Genomic DNA, 25,232 nt, shown 5'->3' on the forward strand with positions numbered 1-25,232 from the left:
TGATTTGTTCCAAGAATGGAGCTTTGCACCTCGGCTAAGGCAACTTTGCAAGATAGGTCTCTGTGTATTGGGTGTTTTGGTAGTGATATTAATAGTAATACCCTGTATACTTCAGTGTGTGCGACGAATGATGAACAAAACTGTCAAAGAAGTTTTTATCATACAAGAGAGAGAAATAGGAAGTGGATTCACAGAAAGTGCGTGAAATCTCATGGAGATGGTGGATGAAGGTATAGAAATGGAAGAAAGTTTTGAGTTAAGACCCTGAAATCGACAAGAGTTTTTTGAACAATGACTTGTAACTATTGTCAGGTGTGACTTATGCCCTTTTCACTGACTGGACCTTCACAGTATTAAGTTGTTGTGTTGTAAAATAGCAATGCTTAGTGCCAACAAGAACAGGCTTTAAGCAGATAATAAGCAAAAATATTATAGTAAGGCTATGAAATGCAAGTAATAAATGACACGATTATGAAGGTTTCTTTTTGAGTGAACAGAGAGGGGGAGTTGTGGGAATCCATAAAATCAGAGGGTTTTAGGAAAACTATAGAAGGCAGGCCTCAGATGCAGCAGAATTGTCAGTAGAGCTAAAAGCAACAGCCATGAGATTAGTCAGCAGAAAAATTATTTAAGCTGTAGAAAAGATATGGGCAAATAGAACAATAAAACTGTGTATTAGTGCTTGTCTAGCTTTCTAAGTTGCAGAAAGTTTATCTAGCAAGATATTAGGAAGGTTAAGCTTATGAATGGAGCTCTGTGTGTTGTCTCTTATAAACAGGTAATGTATTCGAAATACGCAAGCATTGTTTTAACCAAAGCTACGTGTGCTTATGGTGATTGGATAGAACTACTGTCTCTGTGCTTTTGCTTCATGTGATTGGTCTAGAAGGTTATAAAGTATGCTGTAACATTAAGTTTTCTGGCCTGCTGCCTGGATTTGTGAGCTGTTAGCATCTTTCCATTATCACAATCATGTAATGAGACTGATGCTGAAGAAATAAATAGCTCGAGACACTTTCCATAGCAGCCCTGTCCTGTTCATGTCTGTAAATAAACTGCCGGTGTCATCTTCCTTTTAGAATGTTTTCTGGGCCATCAGCTGCTCAACATGTAACTCACATCCACTGAACTGCATCCAGCTCTCTAGAGATATGCACATTCCCTCAAGATCTATGTACCATCTTGCACTCTAACTCTTGAAGATCCCAAACCGCTTCAAAATGTCTAGCAGCTGCTCTCATAGAAAAAGTCCTACAACAAAAAGGCAGTGCTGGCCATAACAGTCCCTTTGCAGTCTGTAAACTAAACAAAACCAAATTACTCAACAAAAACCCAAAGCTGTAACTTTGAAAAATCTTTTATTGAAAAGTAGTGGAAACACTGGAAAAAGTGTAAGTTCGCTGCTTGCCAGTGTGCCTAAAACGCATAAAGTGAATTCCTGCTATACAGTAGCTCCAACATGTCAACAACATGATTTCCAAGTCAGCCTTCTCAGAACTCCAAACAAGGCGGCTGCACATACAAGAAGGCTCTTCTGATGAGTTACAGCAGCCTCTCATAGAACAGAAGATAGGCTTGGGAGCTCAGCACTTTGGACACAGAGACAGGTTGTACGTGGGTATCGCTGATGTGGAACCACTGACCTTTGACAGGCTCAGTTTCTGAAGCTGTGAAAGGAAAAATTTAGGAGTAAAAGTTATTACAAAGAATTGAAGCAATCAGTTCTATTACTGTTCTTCAGTAAGAATCATAGACTACAATCACAGAATCATTGAGTTGGAAAAGACCTCCAAGATGGAATCCAACCTGTGACTGATCATTGCCTTGTTGAAAGGACCAGAGCACTGAATGCTATATCTGGTTGTCCGCTGAACACCTCCAGGGGTGAGGATGTCGCCACATCCTTGGGCAGCCCCTTCCAATGCTTAACCACTATTTTGTCCTCTTTTCTTCCTAATGTCCAACCTGAACCTCCCCTGGCAGAGCTTGAGGCCATTTCCTCTCCTCCTGTCACTGGTTGCCTGGGAACAGAGCTGGACGTCCACCTTACGTCCACCTTTCAGGCAGTTCTGGAGAGTGATAAGATCTCTCCTGAGCCTCCTTTTCTCCAGGCTGAGCCCTCCCAGCTCTCTCAGCCACTCCTTATATCATTTCACTAGCTTCATTGCCTTTCTCAGAGAACTTAGCAGCCGTGGCAGGAGGCTGGAACTACATGATCTTTAAGACCCCTTCCAACCCAAACCATTTTGTGATTTTGTAAGAAAAAATTTGAAAAATATTTCCAATGATTTACCATGAGATTGTCCTCGAAGAACAAGATCAGAGAGGTGGTTGTTCATAGCTCTCATTTTAACATAGGCAGTGTAGTGCCCAGACCTCATTGTTCCGCTGTGTTCAACAACTCCATAGAGAGAGTACAAGACCTTTGTATTCCCTTCAGCCACATTCTAGAAAACCACAAGTTTAGCTATGTCAGCCAAGTGCTGGGTTTTAAAGAATATAAGCTCTTTGATTTTTTTGCTGATGAAATGGAAACTGATCATTAGAGATTCATGCAAGCACTACAGTTATGAGCAGTGAAATGCAAGTTATCACACAAAGTAACAGGCTTGAGAAGCATTGTGCAAAGATTTTGCTATGCAGCTTTGTTGTGAAAGCACATTAGAACATGGGAAAGGAGAATCTGATTGTTTTCCCACTTACTTTACATTTAGCTGTACAGAAAGGAGCCAAGTCTATCACTTCTGGGAACTTGATATGCCTGTTAACCTTCTGCAGATTAAATCCAGCCTTAAACAACCAAAGTAGAGGGAAAACCCCATCATGTTAAAATGGAGCATACTAAAACCACACTTAGTTACTAAATGTTTCAGGTTAAAGTTTCAACAACACAAATTAGTTTTACCTTACACAAAACTGAGTAAAAGCAATTTTTTTTTCTCTGATGTCCAGTATTCCAGCATTACTTCCTTGCCCCCACACGCTGCACTGGAGCACAAATTAAGATGGCTCTTCAGCTCATTCATACATTAATGTAATAGTAGCAGAAGTGGAAAAAGAATCAGCTCTAATGCACTTCAGTAACTATGAGGCCAACTCTGGCTTCTCAGATACTGTCACATGCCTGAGGATCTGATCTTAGAACACCCGAACTGACGCAAACTGCTCCCACCTTAATCAAACAATTGTCCAGTATCAAACTGGAAAAACAAAAGGGAGATGATGATAAATGTTATTTTCTTCATATTACAGTCTCTTGGATCAGGCTACACATTTCCATTTTCTATATGAAATTGGTTTTCATCTAATTAAAGTTGCCTCCCTTATTTTTCAAGTATATTGACCAAAAACACCAAACAGCTTTAAATTTAGAGGTACTGTCTCTCCCTTTCCTTTCCTTTCCTCCTTCTCTCTTGAAAAGCTAAAGCCCTGAGTCAAAAATTTTTCTACAACTTGGGAATAAAAAGATATGTGACTTCAGTGTCTGTAAATAAAACTGAAGTTACTTTCCTTTCATCCTTCTGCTCCACAAGGCTCAGAATCCTCTCTTTTCCACTTCTGCCAACTTGATACTTACTTGTTACTAGTAAGGAATCCTATTTACCTATACCTACTGAAATATATGAGCCTATGAGCAACTGTAATAGTAGGAAACCATTAATGCTAAGATTCTGCTTAACACAGTAAGCAGTAAGAATAATGAGGGAATATGTTGTGAATACACCCACAAAACAGTATTTTCCAGTTAATTAAGGGAATATTCTTTCCGGGAAATACACGTTAGTGCCTCAAAGACCACAAAACACAATGCTGCATACAAATGCCTTCCAAACTTTGGGGAAAAAAAACCCAAACTAGTTTTATAGAAAATAAAAGTAATGTTAGCATATTTTCAAGTTAAGCTAATACTACACGCATATGTACATGTATATACATATTAACTTGAGGCTATATACATGTATCAGCCTGCTACTTACCTGCTGAAACCTCTTTAAGTGAAGGGTTAAAATTGGAGGAGCTAGAGAGATGAGCATCTGCTTTTTGGCATTAGTATAAACACACTTCTTTTCATCTGCAGAAAATAAAAATCACCAAAGATTAAAACAAGTGATTTATATCAAAACAAAGGTTACAGCAGGAATTTATTTTTACTATTTACAATGTCATCTATTACAAGACCTGAGAAGCTGAGCATTCCCCTTTAATACAATGAATGAAAGTAGCCAAAGTTGTACAAGGGATAATCCCCCCACCCTTTACCCACTCAAGAAGCAGACAGGGATATGTTTAAAGTTTTCTTTTTAAAAAGTCTGTCATACTTAAGTTGTTCTTTGGTCCACAATGCCTTTGTGTACACACATCACACAGTAGTTTATTGGTCTCGGTAAGTGTTTCATTACGGGTAAATTGATACAAACAATGATGGACTGAATCTTCCTCAGGGTTTAGCTCTTCCCTGTTTGCCAGAGTACAAAATGCCACCTCAGGGTCATCTGTAGATACTTCGCAAGTCTTGTTGGGAACAGGCTGAAGGCCATCCAAGGTATTTGTGTCACTTGTGTCACTGGCACCCAAGTGGAGTTTTGAAAAGTCTGTAGCAAGCTCTTCCTCATCTTCATTGTCATCATCCTCCTCTTTCAAAGACAGGTTGTCAAGACCATTGACAAACTTCATAGGAGAATCTAAGCCTTCCATAGAGAGATCCACGAGTGACTCGTTTTCTTCCCACTCTTGTTCTGGCTTTCCTCCATTTTCATGCCTGCTCTGAATTTCTGTACTATTTCCCTGTATACTCAAGTCTTTCTGAGTTAAGCAGTGATCTTTGCAATCATGTGATGATTCCTCTTCTTGCTTCTTATCAAGAGTTTCGGAGCTCATTTCAGTATCTGATTCTTGGTTGTACTTGACATCTATCTCTGGCTGTTCAGTTGTGCAGAGATCTGTCAAGTGAAGCACCTTTCCTTGAAGTTTTTCCTGCCGGCGTTGGCTCTGCTCATTTAAATACATAATAAACAAGAGTACAAAAAACAAAGTAAGTATAAATGATATTTAGCATTTCTTACCACTTATTTGTAATCTTTGTTGCATGCCATAGATGCACAAGGCAGGAGGGAGAAGAATAATCTATGATTTAATGATCAGAGGTTATCAGTTCCACCAATACTGAATATATCCTCACTCAGACATAGTTCCTACTGCTCCCTGTTATATAGTATCATCAAAAGACAGCTAATGATGCCCTTGCTATCTTCCTGATCTTTCTTGTGTCTGTATTCTAAAGTGTTGTGAATATTCTTGCAATCAATGACTGGAAAACAGTATGATACAAATTAAGGCTTCTTCAGACAGGCAACAAATTCTACTGGATATTATTATATTATACCTACCCAGCAACGCTGAACAGAACATCTTAACACCAAAGACATGGGTATAATTGGTCTTTTCAGTTGTGTATTTTGAAAAGAGGAGAAGTTCTAAGCTATCTCTTCCTTCATGTAAACTAAGGAAACAAAAAAGAATTTCTTGAACAGAAACAGCAAGCACAAAGTGAAACACCTATCCAAACCAACCTTGGCTTTTTTTTTGGCCTGTTTCTTCATTTTTTTCTGAAGGTGCTTACTTGTACCACGGGGCTCATATTTCTCCTTAAGGTAATGGTCATTGATTTTATCCTCTTCATCTTCAGATTCCTTTTCTTTGTTTTTTTTAACGTTGTCTCTCTTTGTAATTTTCCCTTTCTACAAAACCCAAAAAGCCACAGAACAGCCACAGAAATAGAGATGTTATCTGAGTTTTCAACTTAAGGTAACATTTTAATGATGTAACGTTCAACTAACTCACACCCTGGTGTTAATGGAAGGAGTGTCTCACTTCAGAGAGTCCATATGAAACAGAATGAAACAGTATGAAAAGTAAGGCTATTGAGGGCCAAAACCTAAACCTGTAAAGGGGCAACATCACCTTTGCCTCTAACAGATCTCATTAAATACATTGAAGAGTAATGTTTTACACAAGCAGAGACATTTTCTGTTGAACTCTCTGCCACAGAATTTGTTTGCTTCTGCTAAAAGGAAACTTGTTTGACGCCAAAGTCAAGCCCCTTTGGCTCTGGGGGTTCCATTCCAATGTTTATGAGTAAACAGTGCTACACAAAAAATCTGAATTATTACACACAGAGATTATCAATACAAAACATAAAGCAAATCAAGTACTTTGAGTGTCTGAAGATTATTCAAATAAATTTTCACATACTATCCTATCAACATTTCTTATCTTTATTCCATAACCTGAATATTAGGAGAGGTGTTCTTGGACTTGGTGCAGGAAAATGGATGAAAAATGTGAAAACAAACCCCCAAAGAACTCAAACAATCTGTGTGATTTTCCAGAGACAATTTATAAGCCACAACTTACAGGAATGACTCTCATTAAAAATCTTATTCTCTGTCTTTCTGTGCAATTTTGACTTGCAAAAGAGCGACTTCTACAAAGAAGCTTAAATACTCTTCCTAATGACTGTATAATAAGTGTTTTCATATGAATTAAAAAAAAATAAAAGCTGAAAAGTACCTATGACTGTTTCTTACCTGAACATCTAGTATGGGAAGTGACAAATCAAGGAAAGACTCATGGACCAAGGACACCTTTAAATGAATAATCAAGAGTCCAATTTAATTTTGTTTGGAAACAGCTGGCTTGCTGTCAACAGGTGTATTTGCACGTGTGCATTCAAGGCCCTCTTTTACTTGTACACTCAACTGTAAAACACGGTTCATTTACCTCCACAAATAGCTTCCAATGACCAAAAATCCAGAAGTCACATTACCACAGAAATAAGCAGGAAATACTTTTATGAATGTCAGTTATCTAGTGAGATTGCACCTTAGGTCCTAAGAGACCCATAGCTGTAATCCATCATGATATTCAACTAGCCCATTTGCTAATACACTCAATTACTTCATTCTCAGGATATATTATCCCAATAGCATCTTCTTAACTGTTCTCCTGGCACTCCCACGGATTTTTCCTTGTGGTAAAGGGGAAAACATAATCCCCTGAATGAAAAAGGAAAGGGCCCCATAACAATTAATTTGCTCTATGATCTGTACCACTGGAAAGTGTTCACTGGGAATCTAGGAGAGAATTCTGGCTGAGGCAGCTTGCTGTTTCTGACTTCTCTTTCTGGAAGGCTTTTGAAAGGTACTGCAAGATTAACTTTAAAGCACAGTGGAAGAAAGATTCCAGCCAAATCATCCTCCTTTTTGAAAAGCATGCAGCTAGTCAAGTCTTATTTCTACAGACAGTCACTTTGGGGTTCTCCTGCAGATTACAGCACATGACACTCCAGGTTATTCAGAGCAGGCAGTTTACTCACAGTTCTGCATTCCTCACACATAATTGTGCTGGTTAATTCTCCACCAAAGATTCGATCTACAAAACTTTGTATTCCCTTTTTCTTTTCATATTCTGAGAATTCAAAAAGTATATAGTAAAGTTAAAAATATTACACACAATATACTGGCAACCAATCTCATTACGACATACCGAATAAAAAAGGAGACTATAACATGCAAGATGTATGACAGAACATGTTGGCCTGTTCTGGTTTCCTCAGGATAGCAAATACAGCGAGATTCTTAAATTAAGAATCTTTTGTGGATCAAAAGAATGGCGATGAAAATACATTCCTAGAACACAGCTTGGTTAAACCATACCTCTACCACTTTCTCTGCTCAAATGCATTTCCCTATTTTCTAAGAAATACTGCATCTCAGTAAGAATTCCTGTTTTCTCTCTAGACTGAAACAACTATCTGAACTTAAAAAATAAGCACCAACTTTTGTTAGACAAACAAAACCATTTTCCTCAAGTTGTAATTTCAGAGTAACAGAGTCTGAATTTATATTGTCAGATTATCTCCTAAGTCATGTTGAAAAGTTAAAAAATTCTTCTGTTCACTGTTTGGAGTTTTTCTATACTACTGTTAGGTAACAATGGACTATTAGCAGCTGCATAAATTATATTCACATACTAGTATTTTAATTTCTTATGTTTGAATTATTAATCATTGCCTAAACATATTTTAATGTATGATGTCTACAGAATCAACTCTCTCTTATCCTGTTAAGAAGAAAATGCCAACAAAGTTCAGCAAGACATTTAAATATATACTGAAATTATTGAGGCTTTTATTCTAGATACACATATACTCAAGAGGTCATAAAGCTGTACAAATAAACATGTATCTTTTAGTTGATACAATTAATGTTGCTTTATATACTTCAACAAAGGAGATTTTACAAGTTACTGATGCTGTCATAATTTACCTTTAATTTTCTTTTTAAGTTCTTCTTCATTTTGTTTGTTAGAGTCACTCAGTGCCTTTAGCATTCCAATGCTTATTTGCTGAAATTTTCAAAACAAATATACTCTGTAAAATTTCCTAAAAAAAATAATTCAGTTAGCTACTTCATTTTATGATGTGTTTCAGATGGAGGAAAAAGTATAATCTTCACCAACTAAGAGAATCAATACAAACAACAAATACCTGTAGAACCACACAATAGTTCCTGTAGATATCAAAAAAAAAAAAGAAAAAAAGAAATCACCAGAGAAGTTGCAAATGAAAACTGACATAAAACCCAGGGATTTCTGCAAGTGTGTTTCAGAAATTAAAATCTAAGGATATTCTTTAGGGTGCCTACACATACTCCCAACCCACTTTTTCTGTGGGTTCTCGTTGCTAATATGGTTCAAGTGAGTGCTATGGACAGCACAACCACACTTCAGAAGCTGACATATCTCAGGAAATATGTTCTTTCTCCCTTCAGCAGAAGAAAGAGTCTGGGTCCAGAGTACGAAGAGAAAGGTACGCACAACTATGACTTTAGCACTCACCTGGATTTCTTCTGCTCTCATTCCATCAAGTAAGTAACGAAGCAGTTCATGACTGTCTTGCTGCTGATAACCTTTGAATCGTATTGCTCTGTTAAATGAAATTTTAAAGTATAACTGAATTCAGAAATAAAGCAAAAATTATTCACAGCAAATATACATGGACAAAATCTCCAGAATGTAAGTATATAAAAGCAACAAGTGTCTACATACAGTATTTTCTAAAAATATGATGCCAGCTACACAGTATGTCACTGACTAGCTTTCATTTTACTGCTATTAATTTTTATTTTGCTCTTCTTTCAAAAATTAAGATTTCTTTCAATAATTAAAAATTATTCTACAAATTTTGTATGCTCTGTTCTGAGCTAGAGATAAAAAAAGAGGAAAAACTGACAGTCTTAAACAACAAACTTTTTCATACCCACTATGACGTGCAATTGTACAGATACTTACCTTTTACAAACCTGAGCAAAAAGTTCCTTAGGAGTCACTACTCCTTTTTTTGTCTCTTGCATTTCTGTCACAAACTGATGCATGGCTAGTGTTAAAGGACCCGGCTGATCTAGTTTTATTAGCTGAGGTTCCTGTTTGAAAGAAAAGCAACAGAGCTGTTTTGCCTTAATTCAGTGGCAGATTGTTTTGCAGTAAGTTCTTCCTTTTCAGTTCCTGAAAATGTTATTGTCAAATAGAATACCCAAAATTCCAAAATGGTAATCAGTTAACCTGACAAAAACGATGTGTAGTTTATCATGAAATGATATCACAACTCACTCATTTATTGCTTAGTTCAAAGTCTGGATTTCTCACCTTTACTAGGAAAAAACCCAGTTTCTTAAAAAAGATTGTGCATTTTCTGTCATCTAAATCTCTAACTATAATGACAGGTGTGCTATTTAAGTTAGTGCTACAGACATCCTCTAATTTCCTATTTTGCATTTAGACAAGTGGCACTATAGCAAGAGTTACACATTTTCATCCTTTAAATAACATCATCATAATACAAGCACTCCTTCTACAACAGAGTATTAAATCACTGCTCTTACACTCTGAACAAAATACCTCCACTGACTTCAGAAGCAGTTTTATAGAAAGCAGTGGTGAAGCTCCTGCTGATTTTACACCCTAATCTTGTTAGTATTTAGCTGGACCATGTAGGAGAAGGGACTGTAAGCAACCCTGCCCCTGATGAATCACGGCTGTGCTAATTATCAAAGAGTGGAAACAGCCTCGCCCATCCAATGAAGATGGGTGTTATAAGAGAGTGGGTTAGCTAGCCAAGGGCAGTCTGCTGGGGATGGAGCTGGAGTTTATGGGCTGTGAATAGGAAGCTGGCAATAGGAACAGCTTTAAAATTGACAGATAAGTATCGCTGGTTTCCTTAACAGACTGGAAGGTGAGGACAAACACTACGGAGGTCAAAGCATATTACCATGCATAGCTCAGGTGACTCAATTTTAATCGTTGTGCCAGGTATTTTAGCTTCCTTAAGTAGCTCCCTCAGGACTGGAGTTTGTGATAAATTCTGTAGAACACAAAAGACAGAAAGAGATTGGAAAACAGGGACAATGGGAAGGGCAGTTGAACTTCCTTAGTCATGGAATTTGTAGCAACCAGTTCAGCAGCATTTTCCCAAACATAGAACTAAAGTGGTTAATTACCACTCTAGAATCCCCATCTGTGTTTAAGATTTAAAGGTACATTCTGTATAGCTAATAAGACCTCCAATGCCCTCTATAAGCATTACTTCATATTGCAGAAACCCTAAATGTATTTTCCTTATACAGACTGATCTTTTGACAAATGTATTTACTAGTGTCTATTTCCAAAAATTCAAAGGATAAAATGCAATGTATGTATTTGCTTGGTTTAAAGTGTTTAAAAGTAAATCAAAAGCAAAATCAAAGTAAAATCTGCAAGTACAGTGGGAATTTTGTTTTGAGTAAAGCTTCAGTATCAAAAGCCAAAGAGCACAAGATAATGTCAGTTTCAATACACGTGAAAGAACAAGTATATTCTACATTTCTGAGCTGAACAAGTCACACAAGATGGCAATGCCTGCAACTTGCTCATCCTGTTTTTTTCATCCAATATTTACTTTTGATTTCCTTTTGCTGAGAGAGACATTTTTATTACAATGAACACCCATGGTTTTTGAGTACTAATCTCTTATAGTCTAAGAGGTCACAAGGGTGAAATATTTCATATTTTTAAAAAATAACTAGAAGTTGTCAAGCTTATTTTATTTCAGTGAAAAACGCTGTCCCTCAAGGACAATGCTGTTTATTGTATTTACCCTCAGAGCAAGTCTGAACCTGTGGCTCCATTTCTTCATATTTCTCTGGGCCAACACACTATTTTTAGAAAGAAGCCATCATTCCTGGCAGATAAAAAAATCCCATTCTAATTGTGTCACTGTAAAATGCTGGAGGCAAGGTTGTTGTTTTTTGTTTTGTTTGTGGCTTTTTTTCCATTCAAAGTTTTTCTAAAAACAGCAAGTTCTGTACCTGCATCACTGCATTAAAGAAACATGTATTCCCCAAGTTACTAAGTCCTTTCACAGTGACTTCTCCATTTGCAGTTGAATGAGAATTTTCTTCTTTAAGTGAAACTTCTTTTCCTTGTTTATTTTTGCTGTCTTTTTCTATTTTTTTATTTTCAACTTCTTTGTTCTCTTGTTTTTCGACTGAAATAATAAAAACATATCACAGGTTAACACAGTTACAGGGTGTAGGCTAGAAAAGATTATTACAGCAGGCAGCAATCTATGATGTTTAGAGCTCATACACATGATATTTAATTCTTTCATTTTTAAATACGAAACTACTGGTTTAGGTTCTTAAACTGTCTAGGTAATAGAAGTTAAAAAACAAACAAAACAACAAATTGCGAACCCCCTGAAATGCCATTTTGAATCAGCAAGCAAATTAAACATCTCTTGGCACACAAGCCATTTATGCCAACATACTCTGAAATTCCTCAGAATGTTCCTTTCAAAATCACCTATGTGAGGGCTTTCTCCCACAACATCCAAATGGCTCCCACTGTTGAGGCATTCTCATATTCATTTCATGTACCTAATCAAATGATACTGAAAGGTTTATAGTCTTCAAGACAAGTTAAAAATATTTTCCCCCAAATTATTTTGGTGTATTGCCAAGAATTTCAACAGCCTGTTTAATAAAGCTGTAAGGGAGTTCCAGGCAGTTTTTAAAATAACATCCACACTGGTTCTACCCGTTTGGCTGTCAGCTGTTATTAGGTTTCTGGTAAATAGGGCTGAGAGCTAATACTATCTGTAAAATCAAGTAAAACAAGTTCAGAAAAAACAAGAAAAACAAACAATACAATCTTAGAACAAGAAACAGATAGATGAACAACAACACACAGAACACATGAAACAGGCAACAACTGCATGCAAGTATTCATTGGTTTTCCAGTTCAAACCCAAGAAGAAGATTTTGTCAACTCATATGAAGTTCAACTGTCTCTCTGGGAAAGACTGACCACTCAAAAAACTCTGCTCCCTATAGGAAAACCTCACCTGCTTCCTGAAAAAATTGAATTCAGAGACAGCCACGTAGCACTGCTGGATGTTTGTGTTCCATTTCCCACAAGGCCTGTGATTTCACCCAAGTGTTGGAATTTCTTACAGTCATTTGTTATAGCACTTATTTTCAAATGCAAATTCATCCAATTTTTCTAGTGGAAATGCCTTGTACAAAACTAGTTTTGCCATTATGGAAACCATGGGGTTTTTGCTGGGTTTGTTTTCTTTTAAACAATCATATTTTACAGATAGACTGCAGGCTGAACACAATATTTTAGAGTTCTAAAAGCACTGCAGCTGCCTAAACTAAACATACAGATCCAGTGATAAAATCTCTGTATACTATTCCTTCCATTAGGATATGTGCTGCAACAGCTGGAGACTTAGTCATTCCTAATACATTCAAAAATACTCACTAAAAGACTTTAGAAAAATCAAATCAAATTATCCTTAAACAAGGACAATTTTTCTTTAGATCTCAAGACAGACTGAGCAACACTGATGAGTAAACACAGCACCCTAAGTACTGAAAGTCAAATGTCTATTTGCAGAAAAACTGAACATCGCATTTTAGAAAAAGTCACAGTAAAACTGTCCTTTTTTCTGCCTATTCTTGTATGTTTTGTCTGTAAATGTTTAGGGGATGCTGAGCAAAATCCTGATCTAATTAGGCCTATGGGCTAGGACATTACTTATGCTATCAGAATTGTGACAAAGAATATTAAAAAAGGGGAGAAATTAGTTTTTCCCTTTACCATAAGGAGTGTAAATTCTGGATTTATAATACTGTCTCCAAAACTTAGGAGACCTGATTTACTGTACCTATACTATAATTACTTACCTGCATGTGATGAGTCAATACCAACTTGTTTTCTAACAAAATCCACAGTCTGGCCCAAAAGGGTTGAAGTTTTATATGGAACTTCATTATCACATGGGTAGCACCTGTCTCCGCCGCCCCCAAAAGAAAACAATTAATCCTATTTTTTTTCTATTATTTAAAAATCCTAAGCTATTTACTTTTTTGATGCAATTTATTACACAAAGTTATAAAATCACAAGTTTTAGTGTAAAAGTTATAAGTCTTAGAGAAGAATTCAATCTACTTGTCACAAAAATAAAAGACTTAAAAATTATCTTTAGTAAATTATTTTGGTGACTGGCAGTTGCAATTTACAAATATAAATTAGACTTTTAAAAGATGTGCTTAGAAACCCTGCAGCAAGAAAAAGAAAAGCTTGGATAACTTTGCCAAAATCAAGAAGGTAAGCTATCAAGCCCTAAAGGAAATTACTTATGAATATTATGGTATGGAAAAATATTTTGAATATTCTAGTCAAGTAAATATTTAATTGTACTTAAATCAGTTAAGAAATAATTCAAGTGTCCACCCTTAAACCTGCAGACTTGTATTTGGTCTTCTACTGCTGATACAAACTCCATTTGTCTCTTTATAAACAAAGAAGCTCAGGTTATGCCAGTAATGTGCTTTAGAGAAAATTGTAGGAGAAGCTGCAGTCATAAAGGCTCAAGAAGGCTAAAACCATGACAGGACACAAACATCTGAAGAAGTTTTACACATACCAATTTTGTAGTTCCACCCAATCAACTCTTTAAAGAAGTACTGATACTTCTGCATTTTGGAAAACACCAATTACAGTTCTTAGGGAGATTTCAGATTACCATAAGTCAGACTCAATTTTCTGATATTAAAAGCAGAAGTCTGCAGCAAAGTGTTTCCCCAAATCTCCAGCCTCCCTGGCATTAGCTATAGTCATCACATTTTCTCATATTTCATTTAAAAATTTGACTCAGCTTTTGGATCCCTGATTGCTTGTCTATTGTCTATCTGGTTAATAATAAAAATAGACATTCTCACTCCTGGAATAACAAAGGACAGTTACTTCCATGGTGTGTTTTAACACCATAACCTTCTACCTGTCAAAAAAAATTGTAGACAATCTTGAAAGAATCAAGGTATTGGAAAAGGTCTTGTTAGTGATGGCTGTTTGACCAGCACTGAAAATAAGTACAACAGCAGTTGTAAACCCAAAAGCACAGAACTTAGTGAATACCTAGAACTCTCCCTTTCTTCTCCGCATGTCTTTAAACTCTTTACAGTTATTATTTATATCCAATTTGAACCACATGTGCATGCACACCACAGAGAGGTTTGGTCACACATTCATATAATGAATAAAAGAATTTTTATTAGAATTATGATTTTGGTTAAAATTTTGATCAGAATTTCTGTACTAGGCCCACTCTGAAATACAGTTCTTGACAGTGGGTTTGATCTACAACTAGGTTATAGCCAATATATCAATCTTTGAATCATTTCTTGGGCAAGTTTGTACAACCAAGAAATTCTAGAAGGAAGCCAAAACATCTTACTTCCACAACTTCCCCTTACTTGCAAGTATTTTGATTAAAAAACAGGGAAAATAGGGCACTTCAAACCTACAATTTTAACACTAATTAAAATTCACAAAGACAAGCTCACTAGTTCATTAGTTATAATGTTACTGACAATGTCCATTTCCATTAGAATTCATTAAAAGTAGTGATCGTTACATGTAAGTACTAAGTATGATCAAGTAAATAGATAATGTTATATAAAATGAACAAAATGACAGATACTAAGTTGCAAAACCACATTACTAAGCAAAACAAAAACTCTTTATGTCAAGTACAGTATTTCTATATAGCACAGTTTAGAAAATTGGGGTTCCCCTCATATACACAAGTGTATAAGTACTTTTGAGAGAAGCAAAAACTACCAGGGACGTTGATTTTGTATTGCTTGATCCAGTAGCATCTTGTAATTCTGGCTATGCTTCCTGTCTATATGTAGTATTAAAAATCATATTTACAGAAGAGATAAAAGTAATGTTGTCACTAAGTGCACATCAGAAAGAACTTTCTTCCCAAGGTCGAAACTTAAGATTTAGATCTACTGATCAACATTTGTGTCCATGTGTCAGTATTCTGACCAAGTAAAAACAGTTAAATATTAAGTCAAACACATTTACTAGTTGGTCAAGTTCAACCTTAATTATGAAGATTTCCAAATCATAAATTTTACATTAAAATAACATTTATTCTGCAAATCTCAGCAAAGACTGCTAGAAATTACATGTTTGGAAATATTTTAATATATGCCTAGAGAGAAATCTCAGAATTCACAAAGAAAGGACAAATTATATTCCAGCCTCTGCTGCCCTCCAGCTCTGTCTTGTGCTGCCTGACAAACTCACCACACACTCCAGTTGTCCAAATTGAGAACCAAACAGTGGGGATCTGATCTTGGTGTTTCATAATGTTTTAAAGCATGCTGGCCAGGAGAATTTCTGCCACAGCCCTACAATATTGATAACCACAAGTGTCACAAAATCCATTTGACTGCCAATGAAACATACATAAATTCAGAGTAAAAACAAAGTATTACAATCAAAACTGTTCAATTACGTTCAACTAATTGGAATCAACAGATGGATATCTATTTCAAAATATTTATTTCTGCAGATGGATAAATTACTGGGTGCAGAATAAAGCTGCTATGGGACTGAACATTTAATGAACAAATTCCAGTCTAAACACCTGAAAGAACGAGACAGAACCAAAACCTCTTCAGCATGCAGAGTTCTAATTTTCATGAACTATCATGAGCATTAAGATCTTGCAAAAAAACCCCACAGATTAGAAGTATTTTTATTTTCTCTGCAAAATAATTCACTTTCTAGGAAAACCAGTCCTCAAGATGGTGTTTTAGCCTTAAGCCTACTAAATGTCTTTGAGCCATCTTCCAAGTACTTCATTTGACATTCAGAGCAGACATTTTTAAATCACACTCTACAGTATATAAAGTCATCTAGGTAGCACCATCTTTACAATAAAAAAAGAGAATATAAGAATTTATATAGAAACTCTCTTGTTCCGCTGCATTATGAGATACTGAAAGGTATTAAAGACAAATTAACAACAAAAGAGATACCCTATGGCCACATTTTAGGCATAACCATATCGAAGTGCCTTCATCAGTCTCCTCCTCCTCAGCCTTCTCTTGTGTCTTACTGCCTGCCTTGCAGTCCTGACAAACATGCCATTCCACATTCTGCAGTGCCCTTCTCACATGGCCTTGGTCCAGTCCTTTACGAATATGCTTGCACACAGGTTCTACAAATTAAAAAGCACAAGAAGGATGTAGGTAGCATAAAAAATGCAAGCTTTTAATATACTGGCAGTAATACAGAAGCTAGGATAGTCTTTCTAGAGCCAAGGAAACACGAACAATTTATCAGAGTATCAGAAAGAAACTTTTTGTTACCACCATTGACAATATGGGTATACTGTTGCTGCATCCTAAACTTAGAGCTGTTTTTATTGCTCAGATAGTGTGACAGCTCATAAACTATCATTGTTGAGGCAAGACTACAGCCTCAAGATTGCAATCTTCTATTGGCTTAAACTGAAATTGGTGCAAACTTTTGTACCTCCAGTTTTGTTTCTGTCAAAGATTACAGGATTTTATCAAAGTGCAAATGCTAGCCAACAAGAGACAAACATAGATATTCAGCATTCTTTTAGCCTTTCTGAAAAACATAAGCTTCATCTACAAAATTGTCATTTAAAAAACAAACAAAAAAATTTTTGTATATTGGCAACTACTGTTATAGTGGAATTATTCACCATGATTAGTCTTAGTTTCATTTGTAGCTTTAAAGGTCTTTGTCGTCTTAAGGTAACCTATTCATAGGCAAAAAATTCAGATGCCAGCAGCAGCTAGAACATAACTGGTCTCTTTTGCAGGAGAAAAAAGAGGAACAGTTACAGCAGACATTGACCCTGACTCCAGGAAACAAGCCCCCAACAACCAAACCAGACAAAAGTAGATAAAAAAGGCATCCATTAGAGACAGAAGCTAACACAAGAAGACCAGGACAACCAGGAAATCAAAGCACAGTGGACTTAAACAGGCCATCCCACCAAGTCTCCTCAAACTCTTAAATGCTCTCTCCCCCAACTAAATTAATCTGGTTCAAATCACTTCCCCAAAAAAGATGAGAAAGACACAATCTGTAACCTGGAAGATAAGGTAGTAGAAGAGAATGCTACACAACATAAGTAAAAAAAAAACTACAACAACCAAGGTAAACAAGTCCAAAAAAATTCACAGGTGAGATCGAGTGGAGCTAGGAGAATAAAATTTAGTATCTGTGACTAGGAACTATTTGGAACAGAAGAACAGAAAGAAGAAGTTTTAACCAAAATACACTATGAGAGCTGAAGTGTCCAGAGTCAGTATCAAATTAGCTGCTAGAATAAAGGAAAACTGCTTCATAAAAAGTATTTTAGTCACAGCTTTTACTGTTAAAGCAAGAATCTTCTGCAACAAACTTTTCACTAGGAAAATGCAACTTAAGCTTGGCAGCTGACTCCACAAACCCTTTATATTCTGAGTAATTTTACACAATCTGTATCAGTAAAGAACTGTGTGTTTGAGTTTCCTAAAAAAACCAGAAACTAATCTCAGTTTTCAAGACAGGATTATTATTTTCTAGCATGCTTAGAAAAGTCACAACAACAATATTTCTTGCTAGACTTGAGTTTCAATTAAAAATCCAGATTTTGTATATGTGACTTCAAAGCCAGTGACTAGTGTGAAGGCCTTCTAATGTTAATGAGCTTTCAAGCCTTCTCTGAGGTTAAGATAAACATTAGGTCCACAAACTTCTCCAAGGAAACATACTCAGTATATCTGGAGACTCATCAGACTGTGCAGTTCTGCCTTTGATGCGTTTCTTGCCCATATTTGTTATCTGTAATTGTTCTTAAAAGGAAGAGTGACCTAAAAAGAAAAAACAGTAAGATTAGAAAGTAGTTTTAGTTGTCCTTGTTCATTGCTACACAAGTTATTTCTATGGCCAAGCTCCCTTGAGGTGAATTAACTTGTTTTAATTTGACATTTTCAAAACAAAAAATATTAATTATAGCTTAACATGAAACAATTGTAACTGTTGTATAGGCAAGATCATAGTGTGAATTACAAAACCCAAATGATTTAAAATGTTAAATCAAAAGCATTGCACAAAATAACAAGACTGGAAACTTTGTTATCAAAAATCCTATAAACCTTAAGGACTTGAAATAATACCACAGGAATTTTATGAAAAAGAATTGGTTTTGTCCCAATTCTATCTTGAAGACTTTGCAACCTTTTTATTTTGTTTACTGCAAATTTCCTGTTTCTTTGATGAAATCTGACAGAAGTAAAATACTCTTGACATATTTGAAGATACACAGACCACGGGAATACTGATTTTTCAATTTCTTTGCAGGGGAAGATCTATCATTACCTTCCCCACATATCAAGCAAATAATTCAGACAGGTCTGTTATCTACTATACCTGTGGACCCTTCTCGACAAGAGTGATCTACACAAGAGTGATCTACCACTTCAGAGTCCTAACCCAAGTGCTTGGCTTCAGATAGGCGGCTACTGCACATGTGATAGACCATGTTTAGTTTCTAGTCTGTGTGGCAGCCTACATTGCTGCTAGTAGAGTCCCAGGTAAAGAAGCAAAGAGGGCCTTTGCATAATATCCACAGATATATATTATTCAGCGGCCCAGTAAGATGTTCAGGTCACAGGCACACACACATGGAGGGTCCAAGCGTACCAGTCTCTGAAGGGCCTGGGGGTGAACCTGGTCTCGAGGCAGTACAAAGATAAGGGCAAATCAGGGAATAGGGAGGGAGTAGCTCAGGGACATAGGAACAGGGGAACGAGCCAATGGGGTCTTAATAGCTTTTTGAGGTAAGTTTCTTGTGTCTCCCTAAACCAGGGAATGCCCCCCAGGGTCTCCAAAAGTCTGTAGCCCCTGTACCTTACCTGACAAAAGATCATCCAAAAATCTCAGGAAAACTTAAAACTCACGTTGTACAATGAAAACAAAAAAGCTAAAAGGGCTCAAAATCAAGAATCTGCAATCTTTGCAGGCTAGCTTAACCCTGCTGTTCACCCTTCACGTAAACACAACCAGCACTAAATCTGTATCAGTCCACCTTTCCAAGTTAATTTCTATGCTGGTACATGGCAGTACACCAGCCCCAGAGCACAACTGTCTGCTTGGAGGCAAAATAATTAAGTCAGATCAAGAGAATCAAAGAGAAAAATTAAGCTGGGGAGAGTTTAGGCATGATACTCACAGAGGACGTTTTGTATGAAAAGCCATTTACAAACATGAGCATGTTTGCATGAGCATACTCTTAGGGCAGATGACCCAATTATTGATGGCTGCTCGGCAGCCACTTCATCGAGAGCAGAATTGCCAACTTTTGCAACTTAGCATTCACCTTGTTCAGAAAAAGAAGTAACTGTTCACCCAACAACCTTCCTCTACAGCATATTTTTCTGCAAAAAGCTACAACACTTGGTCTTGTATAAACAATTTTAATTAATAAAATCCTTTCCAAGTTGTCCTTGCTCCTGCCGGGAATGCAGGACAGCATCAACAGGTGGGGCTGTTAATTTAACCCCAGCTATGCCTGGGAAGACTTGTCCGACAGGCTTTGCACCACGGCAAAGCCCTCACGATGAATGCACAGCCTAAACGACTGAAGCATTTTATATATTTTTTAAATAAGATCGAACGGTCTGTAAACGACCAAACGCGCACCTGCCTTTGACTAACACCCTGGAAAAAAGCCCTGAGAGCTTTTTTACTTGGGGAACCCTCAGGTTGCGGCGGGCAGCAGGCCGGACCCTGTCGTCAGGCCGGACTTCCCGTCCGGCGAGTAGCAGGTGAGCCGTAATCCCCGAGCCCGCAGCCCCCCGGCCCGGCCCGAGGCCGGGCTGCCCCCATGACCCGGCCCCGCCTGCTTCCGATTGGCCCGCGCAATGAGCGACAGCTGTCGTAGCCAATCAGGAGCCCCGCGCATTCCGGCAGAGGAGACGGCCGCAGCGTGCCGGCGGAGCGAGTCCGGACTTGGGAGGAGAGTAGCTGCGGCGGTAGGAGCGCGGCGGCAGCCTCGGGGGATTCCCGTCCCTCACCTGCCGGTGCGGCGGGACGAACAACTTGGTGGAGCATGACTCCGCCAGACGAGGCAGACGGCAACCTCTTACCTCAATCACCAGTGGAGGGGCGGCGGTCACCGGCTGCCATGCGTGCTTCTGGCGCGCTGCATTGTGGGGCCGTGATGGCGGGGGGTGTCGTGAGGTGGTGCGGGACGCGTACGCGCATGCGCGGGTGCGACGCCGGCTCACTTTCCCCTCCTCTGTTCTCTGGGGGCTGCGGTGTGCGGTGGGCGGTGTGGAGCGGGGCGGTGGTGGTGTGTTCGAGGGGCACGGGAGGCTCCCCAGTGCTCAGGACACCCGAGTAGCAGCCCTGTGTGGAAGGCGTTGGTTTGGTGAGACACCAGCGCGTCCTGTCCCACCTCAGGGCAGTGGAAACTGCGTGGGCTGTCTGTGTGTGTTACCCAGACTGCCCGGGAGACACGAGCCGGTTATGATGGGCTTGTTCATAACTATTAATATCCATTAAGTCTACGGCTTCATCGGGAGGGGAAGTGGAGAGGGAGGCACTCTCTGGCGACCAGTGGCAGGACATGAAGCTGTGTCAGGGGAGGTTTAGGGTTGGATACTTAAAAAGTTTTTTCCCTCAGAGAGTGGTTGGGAACTGGAACAGTCTTCCCGGGAAAGTGGTCACTGCACCGGCCTGACCGAGCTCAAGAAGTGTTTGACAATGCTTTTCAGGCACAGGGTGTGACTTATGATTGTCGTGTGGAGGGCCAGAAGTCAGACTCGATGATCCTTGTGAGTTCCTTCTAACTCAGCATATTCTGTGATTCTTTAACATGATTTTCATATGAGTAGTTAATGAATTTTGTCCCATATTCAAGCTGTGTCTTTCTTCCCTGTATTTTTCTTTGCTCAAGGAACAACAAAAATGGCCAACCAAGAAGCAGCAGAGATACAAATTTCAGAGTTAGATTTACTGTCTAGCATGTTTCCTTATGAGGAAGAGTTTGCTGTCACAGACCAACTGGCTCTAGCTGAACTGAAACACTGTGTTGAAAATGAGTCTGCCGAGGTGCCATCTTCAAAAGTTCAGTTTATACTGAATGTAAAGACAGAGGTGCCTAATGCCTCTACGGTATTGTAAACCCTTTTTTAAAAAAATTATCGTATTACTTTGTGGGATTTTATGGCTTATGTGAAGTAAACATTTCCTCATTTATTTTTAGGTGGAATTCTCTATGTCCTGTGCTTTACCATTTAAATATCCATCTGTTCTCCCAGAAATTACTGTGAGGTACAACTGCTAATAAAACATTTATAAGTTACAGTGTACTGCACAAATACGGTTATGATCAGAGAAAGCAGTCCTTTTTTTTTGATGGTTTACTGCTGAATTAAGCCAGATTGACAACAGTGCTGAAGAAAAAACAAATATACAAGCTTATGATTTCTCTGTTGTGCTCAGCAAATAAGTGAGGGAAAGGGAAAAAGTGAGAAGGAGCCATCACCTGTACAGAAGGGTTACATGTAGATACTGTTCATAGGTCTGATGCTCAGGAAGAAAGATGTGTCTATTTTGATAAAGCTTAAGACTTAGTAAAGGGGTGAAAAGATAATCAAAGGTATTACTCTTCCCTTGTCACAATGCTGTTTCTTCCAGCCTTCTGATCTTTTTATTTCTGTTTAAAGACGTAGACTTGTGTATTACAGGAAATTAGTTCAGCCACCATACTTACTTTTCAAGTACCTTTTTCTTGATTTTATTTTACAGATTGGTAGTGCTGTTTGTGAATTCAAGAGCTAGCACACCAATTAAATAATAATTAAGATGTTTTCATAGCTAATATGAGTTAAATATCAATAGCAAGTGCATATTATCTAGCTATGCCTGATTTTCTTGGCAACTTGAAGCAAAACCTTTGAAAAGTTATGAAGGGTCTGGAACAAAAGTCCTAATCAGAAGCAGCTGAGGGAGCTAGGGTGGTTTAGCTTGGAGAAAAGGAGACTCGGGGGACCTTATCACTTTCTAGAGTTACTTGAAAGGAGACTGTAGGCAGGTGGAGATTGGCCTCTTCTCCCAGGGAACCAGTGACAGGTCAAGAGGAAATGGCCTCAAGCTGTACCAAGGGAGGTTCAGGTTTGGACATAAGGAAGAATTTCTTCATGGAAAAGTTGGTCAGTCATTGAAAGGAGCTGCCCAGGGAGGTGCTGGTGTCACTTCCCTGGAGGTGGTCAGTACATGATTGGATGTGGCACTCAGTGCGCTGGTTTGGTTGACAAGGTGATCATCAGTCAAAGTTTGGGCTTGATCTGGGATGTCTTTTCCAAACGTAAGGATTCCATTATTCTGTGTTTTTAAAAAACATGCTAAATTGTAAACACATATATATATATATCTATATGCATTTTTTTTAGGTCATCATTATTAAGCCGCTCTCAGCAGATTCTCCTGAACTCTGATCTAAAAACATACTTGATGCAAAACTTCAATGGCGAGCCCTGCATACTGAGTGCAAGGGAATGGGTTAAAGACCATGCAGCTGCTTACATTGACAAAGATCTTTCATCCTTCTCAATGACAGCCGCAGATGCCACAAAGTCAGAAGTCACCATGTTCACTCGATTGTGGATCTACAGTCATCACATTTACAACAAGCAAAAAAGAAAGAATATTATTGAATGGGCCAAGGAGCTCTCTCTGTCAGGGTTTTGCATGCCAGGGAAGCCAGGTGTTGTTTGTGTAGAAGGTTTACAAAGTAGTTGTGAAGAGTTCTGGTCAAGGTTAGTTCTTCTTTATGCTTAAATGCCATTAGTAGTTAGAATATTGCATTTTGTCATGCTCTACATGTGGCCAGAAGGTGGAAATTCAACCACCTGCCAAGCTGTGAAGATCTGTAAAGTATTTGTGTTTATAATAATGTATTTACAACTCTGAATATCCACTGTACTGTTGGTTGCAACACTCAAAGAAACTGGTACTGCAGGATGCACATTTATTTCTGTTTTATAATTCTCTGTGTTTCACTTTTATAGAGATGGATTGCAGTACCCCAGTTGTGTTAGATTTGTGTGCTTTTATATCACTTCACATTTGTGTTTAATTTTGCTCCCATCATTTATCTTTCTGGGTGGTGCAGACTAAATAAGCATTGTAATTTGATTGTATCAGCTAAGAGTCTCTGAGAATTCTTAGCACAGGGAAGACAGGAGTCCTGAAATGGAAACCACATCCTCATTAATTATTTTGTGAGCAATAGCATTAAAGGTTTCCAGTCCTGAGGAGTTAAAAAAGCCCCAAGCTTCTGCTTATGAGAGTGTTTGCATGTGAGTAGTATTTCTGTGACCAGCTCGTGAACCATTATCTCTGTCAATATATATACACAAATAGAATTTATTGACTTTTGTGATAGTAGTTATTCCATAGTATTTCCCAAAACAGTCTTTATTTTATAAGTAGATTAATATTTCCTCAATTGCTTTCAGGATAAGAAGATTAACATGGAAAAGAATCCTTATTCGGCACAGAGAAGATGTTTCTTTGGAAGGTGGAGGACATGCTGAGATCCAGAAGCAACGAAAGTTCTCCACTTTGGAAGAAAAATGTTTTGATGCACATGGTGCCCGGGGAAATCATATGGACTTGGGGCAACTATATAATTTTTTAGAAGAAAAAGGATGTGCTGATATATTTCAAATGTACTTTGGGGTTGAAGGGCATTCAAGGGGTTGAAGATCAGCAGAGGCCCCAGCAGCTACATTTTTAATTTAATCCTCTTAACAGATTCCTTAGCTTTTCTGCAACAGTTGATCAGAGAGGGAATTAATAATTCATGATTCATGTGATGAATTCAGTTTTCAATATAAAAAAAATATCCAGTGAAATCCTGAATAATGGAAATGACTCTATGACTGCTTTGTGCACTTTCTGGTGTTGAAGAGATTTAGGGTACATACCTATTTAAAATGAAAGAAAATGTGTTTGATAACCTACTGGACAGTTACAGAATTGTAGATGGATGAATGTGGTGAATGAATCTACAAATAAGAAAAGACAAAATTGCAGTGTGGGTATCTCAGGAGTGAGAACATGATGTTTACATTAATCGTTACTGTTTACATACACTTCATGAAAACTTTTCTAAACAATCTTCTACTTTCAACCTGAAAGTTTAGTAAGCCCTGAGATCATTATTTTATTTTAAAAAAGAACAAAGGGAGGGAGCAAGTTTACAAGAGTCTTACTCATGCTACCAAGATGAGCTAGGATTCCTACTCTAAGGCATAAGAATTTTCTGTAGGTCAAAGTGTGTGTGCAAGTAAGATAGATACCATGGTGTCTCCACTACATCTGTTATTTTGGTTTGTGTAAAAGCATAAGGGTACCAAGGATCAGGTTCCCTTATAGCATGCTCAAAAACTCTGAAACAATCCTCAGCCTTCTGAGTTCCCAGGTTTCCAATGCTGTAATATGAAGTGCATTATGTTGCATATATTTTTGAGTGGGATTTCAACAAAGTTGTATCACTGAATGCTAATTTTGCAGATACTGCATCTAAATCCCTGTAGAAAAAAGCAGACATTCGTTTCTTTTGATTAAATATTTTTATTAAATATTGACTAAATGTTTCTGTACACATCCAGTAAAATCGCTAACATTCAGCTCTCTCGTGTGGACTTGGAACACCTCTTGTAGGGATACTTTACAGCGATGTCATTCCACAAGGGTGGGTGAAACTTTCCCAAATCCAAAGTCTTTGTGTACAAGAA

The 25,232-nt window shown here is 37.9% G+C and overlaps 2 protein-coding genes across 12 annotated transcripts; one reads left to right on the plus strand and one right to left on the minus strand.

Moving 5' to 3' along the window:
• Positions 1–1,341: 1,341 nt before the first annotated feature.
• On the minus strand, positions 1,342–20,654 carry USP16 (ubiquitin specific peptidase 16). 10 transcript variants are annotated; one of them, XM_036394926.1, is made up of 18 exons: positions 20,571–20,654; positions 18,195–18,293; positions 16,440–16,621; positions 15,703–15,806; positions 13,287–13,390; positions 11,403–11,581; positions 10,328–10,420; positions 9,352–9,482; positions 8,899–8,986; positions 8,328–8,406; positions 7,376–7,467; positions 6,588–6,644; positions 5,571–5,738; positions 4,320–4,989; positions 3,978–4,072; positions 2,704–2,790; positions 2,294–2,447; positions 1,342–1,667 (listed from the first exon to the last, which is right to left on the minus strand). In XM_036394926.1, exons 2-18 carry the CDS (start codon positions 18,253–18,255, stop codon positions 1,543–1,545), a joined length of 2,469 nt encoding a protein of 822 aa, XP_036250819.1. In that variant the 5' UTR covers positions 18,256–18,293; positions 20,571–20,654; the 3' UTR covers positions 1,342–1,542. The 10 variants fall into 10 exon arrangements, with proteins under 10 accessions (XP_036250819.1, XP_036250898.1, XP_036250980.1 ...); XM_036395005.1 differs by having other exon boundaries at positions 20,499–20,592; XM_036395087.1 differs by lacking the exon at positions 20,571–20,654 and adding an exon at positions 20,125–20,202.
• RWDD2B (RWD domain containing 2B) lies at positions 20,346–25,124 on the plus strand. 2 transcript variants are annotated; one of them, XM_054518399.1, is made up of 6 exons: positions 20,346–20,456; position 21,079; positions 21,383–21,600; positions 21,692–21,759; positions 22,881–23,246; positions 23,949–25,124. In XM_054518399.1, the coding sequence occupies exons 1-6, from the start codon at positions 20,346–20,348 to the stop codon at positions 24,193–24,195; spliced, it is 1,011 nt and encodes a 336-aa protein (XP_054374374.1). In that variant the 3' UTR covers positions 24,196–25,124. The 2 variants fall into 2 exon arrangements, with proteins under 2 accessions (XP_054374374.1, XP_054374368.1); XM_054518393.1 differs by lacking the exon at positions 20,346–20,456 and having other exon boundaries at positions 20,630–21,260.
• Positions 25,125–25,232: the final 108 nt, after the last annotated feature.

This window comes from Molothrus ater, chromosome 2 (genome assembly GCF_012460135.2).
Source record: "Molothrus ater isolate BHLD 08-10-18 breed brown headed cowbird chromosome 2, BPBGC_Mater_1.1, whole genome shotgun sequence".
Taxonomy (NCBI): Eukaryota; Metazoa; Chordata; class Aves; order Passeriformes; family Icteridae; genus Molothrus; species Molothrus ater.

What these genes read in the sequence shown, in the direction of transcription:
- RWDD2B (XM_054518399.1), top strand. Translation starts at nt 20,346, where the DNA reads ATGAGCGACAGCTGTCGTAGCCAATCAGGAGCCCCGCGCATTCCGGCA. An exon ending in AGGTGCCTAATGCCTCTACG is followed by an intron (nt 21,601 to 21,691) that starts GTATTGTAAACC and finishes ATTTATTTTTAG; the next exon opens with GTGGAATTCTCTATGTCCTG. An exon ending in TGTGAAGAGTTCTGGTCAAG is followed by an intron (nt 23,247 to 23,948) that starts GTTAGTTCTTCT and finishes AATTGCTTTCAG; the next exon opens with GATAAGAAGATTAACATGGA.
- USP16 (XM_036394926.1), bottom strand. Translation starts at nt 18,255, where the DNA reads ATGGGCAAGAAACGCATCAAAGGCAGAACTGCACAGTCTGATGAGTCT. An exon ending in TCTTTAATGCAGTGATGCAG is followed by an intron (nt 10,421 to 11,402) that starts GTACAGAACTTG and finishes TGTGTTCTACAG; the next exon opens with AATTTATCACAAACTCCAGT. An exon ending in TCTTCGAGGACAATCTCATG is followed by an intron (nt 1,668 to 2,293) that starts GTAAATCATTGG and finishes TTCCTTTCACAG; the next exon opens with CTTCAGAAACTGAGCCTGTC.